The sequence below is a fragment of the Oratosquilla oratoria genome, chromosome 34, assembly GCF_046742065.1.
Source record: "Oratosquilla oratoria isolate Oo_2021 chromosome 34, ASM4674206v1, whole genome shotgun sequence".
In the NCBI taxonomy this organism is placed as follows: domain Eukaryota; kingdom Metazoa; phylum Arthropoda; class Malacostraca; order Stomatopoda; family Squillidae; genus Oratosquilla; species Oratosquilla oratoria.
The window spans coordinates 49,143,907-49,147,138 of record NC_134810.1 but is presented as its reverse complement, the minus strand read 5'-3'; the positions used below and the strand labels follow the sequence as shown (position 1 = coordinate 49,147,138).

Here is a 3,232-nt window from a genome sequence, read left to right as displayed (position 1 = left end):
TTACCGCACTCGTCAACCACAAGTTGACTTCAACGCCCGTGACAACAGATGTCACAAAGATCATAAAGGATATTCTCGAAGACTGCGTATTCAACAAAACCTATGTATCCCAGCAGGTTTTATTCAACGATACACACTTGCCATCTAAACATGAAATGAATAAAGGCGGTGGTGGTACGGTAAACGCCATGGATTTGAGAAGCGTTATTCTGTCAATGCCTTGGCAGCGACCGGCGATATCCGGATCTAACATTTCTGCCTTGGGACTCAGTCAAATGGAACTTTCGCTGGCATTGAATCATCGACCCTATGCAACAGACCATTTAGCCGCGATTTATTTCTATTTGGAAAGAGCGTGCTTCCAGTTTATCAAAATGGTGTTGACTGTAATCTCCGAGGAGCAGGTGAATATAGGGCAAGTTTTTAACCCAGCGTCGTCTTTAGGGAAGAAAATTTTGGAGAATGCGATGCAAAAAACACGGTGCAACTGGTTTGATACTACTGCTGCAGTAAACGAACAGTTGTTCATGACGCTTTATAATCTTGTCATTGAAAACGATTTCGACCCCGTAGCAATCCTAGCCAGTTCGAAATCGTTAGAGGGGATATGCGACAGAGTAGAGGATGTGTTTTTACTCATGAGCAAGTTTATCTAACGCTGTTCCGAGCATATATACATATATATTGGCAATCGCATCAGGCTCGGCAGGGTAAAAGATGGATCGATATCGAGACTCTTGGCGGCAAAGAAGATATAACGTTCCTTATTTGGATGACATTATTCAAATATTGGCCGAGTCGAATGAATTTCACAGTTTGATAGAACACATCGTGCAGTCCTTACAATATAAGCAGCGTCGCCATCGACGACCCCGAAGGAAACGAAGAGCTGCAGCGCCGAGAGATGTTGATCATTTTTCATCGCAGGGATATGTGACTCATCAGGGACAAGATGAATTCGTCACCGCCGAGAAAAAGGAGAAGAGGTCTTTTCCAAACCGTAAAATTCGCAATGCCTCTCGATCGGCAGAGTACCGGCGGTATGGACAGGACGACGACCCATCGAGCTTCTCCGGTTACGAAACAAAAGAGCGGTATGGGTACAAGACAGCAGACGTCAACTCGACCGACTTTGATCTCGTCAGAGACCACAACGACGTATTACCGGAACAATTCGACAACATGTCCATCTAAGTCAGGATCAAGACAACCCGCGGCGTATACACTATTGAGGGCTGACCTCTCATACATTTCGTTATTCGAAACTATGGTGGTGGAACGCAATGGCCGAAAAATCCGACGGTGGCAGAGTGTGCGAGAGCCACCCTATTTCAAAAAGGTCGAGGCGGATATCCGTATCGTGGAAAAGCGTTCTAGTTCCATGCTCGGAGTTTTTGCGGCCAAGATGGGTATCATTCCGGCCATTCGGGACATTATGCGCAATTGCATGTTGGTGCGCACCCAGGCGAAAAAGGCGGTTTACGACACGCCTGTATCCACAAAGACATTGTGGCCCGTGGGTTTGGATGGACGCGTAGCGAAAATTTCAACATGTCTCGATCCGGCCGTTATCGGCCAAACATCCGTCGTGGCCTGTAAAACGGATCGATGCATCGTTAGAATCGAAGAGATGGTAGACGCATTCGAACTGGACCAACATGCACGGGATCGTGTTCTGAGTGGAGAGTCGTCACTATTGGCCGAAGTGAACGCGGTATGCAGCCGTTGGGAATTCAAACGTGGAAATCTTCAAGTTCCTACGAGCGTGCCGGCAAAATGTATTCAACGGACACGCGTTATTCATCCAGAGGAACAATATTACAAGTGTAAGTTTGGAGTATACTTTATGCCAAAAAGGAAAAGTGTGATAAAATTTTTGACCAGTAAAATGCACTACCCGGGTTTTGTATGGGAAACGGCGTTTGGTCTATCCGTGGAACGCATCAAGGGAGTCGTGTCTGTGCACTCCGTGTGTCCAGAGGCGTTTTGTGTGGAAATGGATTTTACCGGCATAGGACTGGATTTTGTCATCAACGGAAGTGCCATTCTGGAAAACCAAAGCTACAGTTTGGCGTGCCTGTACGCGGTCCGCATGTTGGCGGCGTGCGGATGGGTGAAAGACGACAAAATCGTGGACACGTATCACGCTTCGCTGGTGACGAATAGATTGAGGGAAAAACTTTTGATTAATCTGCCGTTTGTCATGGCCGAAATGGCAAATATCATAACGCGATTATCTCAGCAAGGTATCGTGAATCCCGACATCAAATGCGACAACTTTGTGTTGGATCCCGCCACTGGTCAACCTTTCATGATAGATCTTGGTTTGGCCATACCCGAGGGGTGCAAGGACGATACAAGACGACGTGGCGATGCAGATAATGAACAGTATCCGCATTCTCCACCCGAATTTCTTTGCGGAAGAGAGTGTACCGCGTCTGCCATGATCTTTGGTTTGGCGTACACCTTCAAAGATATGTTGTTGACGTTGATTCGTACAACAAACGATCCCGGTGTAGCAGCGATACATAACAATCTCCATTTTCTGAATTGGATTCGTTCGGCCTACTCTAACATTCCGGGAGAACGACCTGCTGCCGCTGCTGCCGCTACGATCATTGGTTCTTGTTTTCCATTCAACAAGAGGGTTGCTGGATTGTTTAGTAGCCCAAAACATGTGGTTTATACGGGAAAAAATAAAAATTATGTTTGATTTCATTTTCTTTATTTAACTTACAACGGAAGGGGGTAAAAACAGAGTTCCGACACGCGTATAAATTTGGCTACGGTCAAAACCTGTCGGACGCTTACAAAAATAGAGTTCCGACGCGCGTACAACTTTGCTACGGTCAAAACCTGTCGGATATTTACAAAAACAGAGTTCCGACGCACGTACAACTTTTGCTATAACCAAAAGTTGTCGGGTGTTTACAAAAACAGAGTTCCGACATGTATAAAATGGATGCAGCGGTGCCATCGAGCACAGTCAACCATGACATACCACATGGCGCAGAATCTCGCCGACCTGGCAACCGCGACCCCAGAATGTAGGTTGTCTGCATCACCACCCACCGTTGTGCGCCTGAAGCGTTGTGGAGGGAAAATTGTGCAAAATTGCACAGTCTACATCGGACGTGCTGTGAACAAAGGGGGTTGGAATTTGATGCCCTCCAAATGGCATAACCCATTTACAGTTAGTTCCTGCGGCGGAGATCGAAAACTCGCCTGCGAA

General features: G+C 46.7%; 1 protein-coding gene across 1 annotated transcript; it reads left to right on the top strand.

Moving 5' to 3' along the window:
• Window positions 1-1,267: 1,267 nt before the first annotated feature.
• LOC143018399 (uncharacterized) lies at window positions 1,268-2,713 on the top strand. The gene has a single exon (XM_076173756.1). It carries the CDS (start codon window positions 1,268-1,270, stop codon window positions 2,711-2,713), a length of 1,446 nt encoding a protein of 481 aa, XP_076029871.1.
• Window positions 2,714-3,232: the final 519 nt, after the last annotated feature.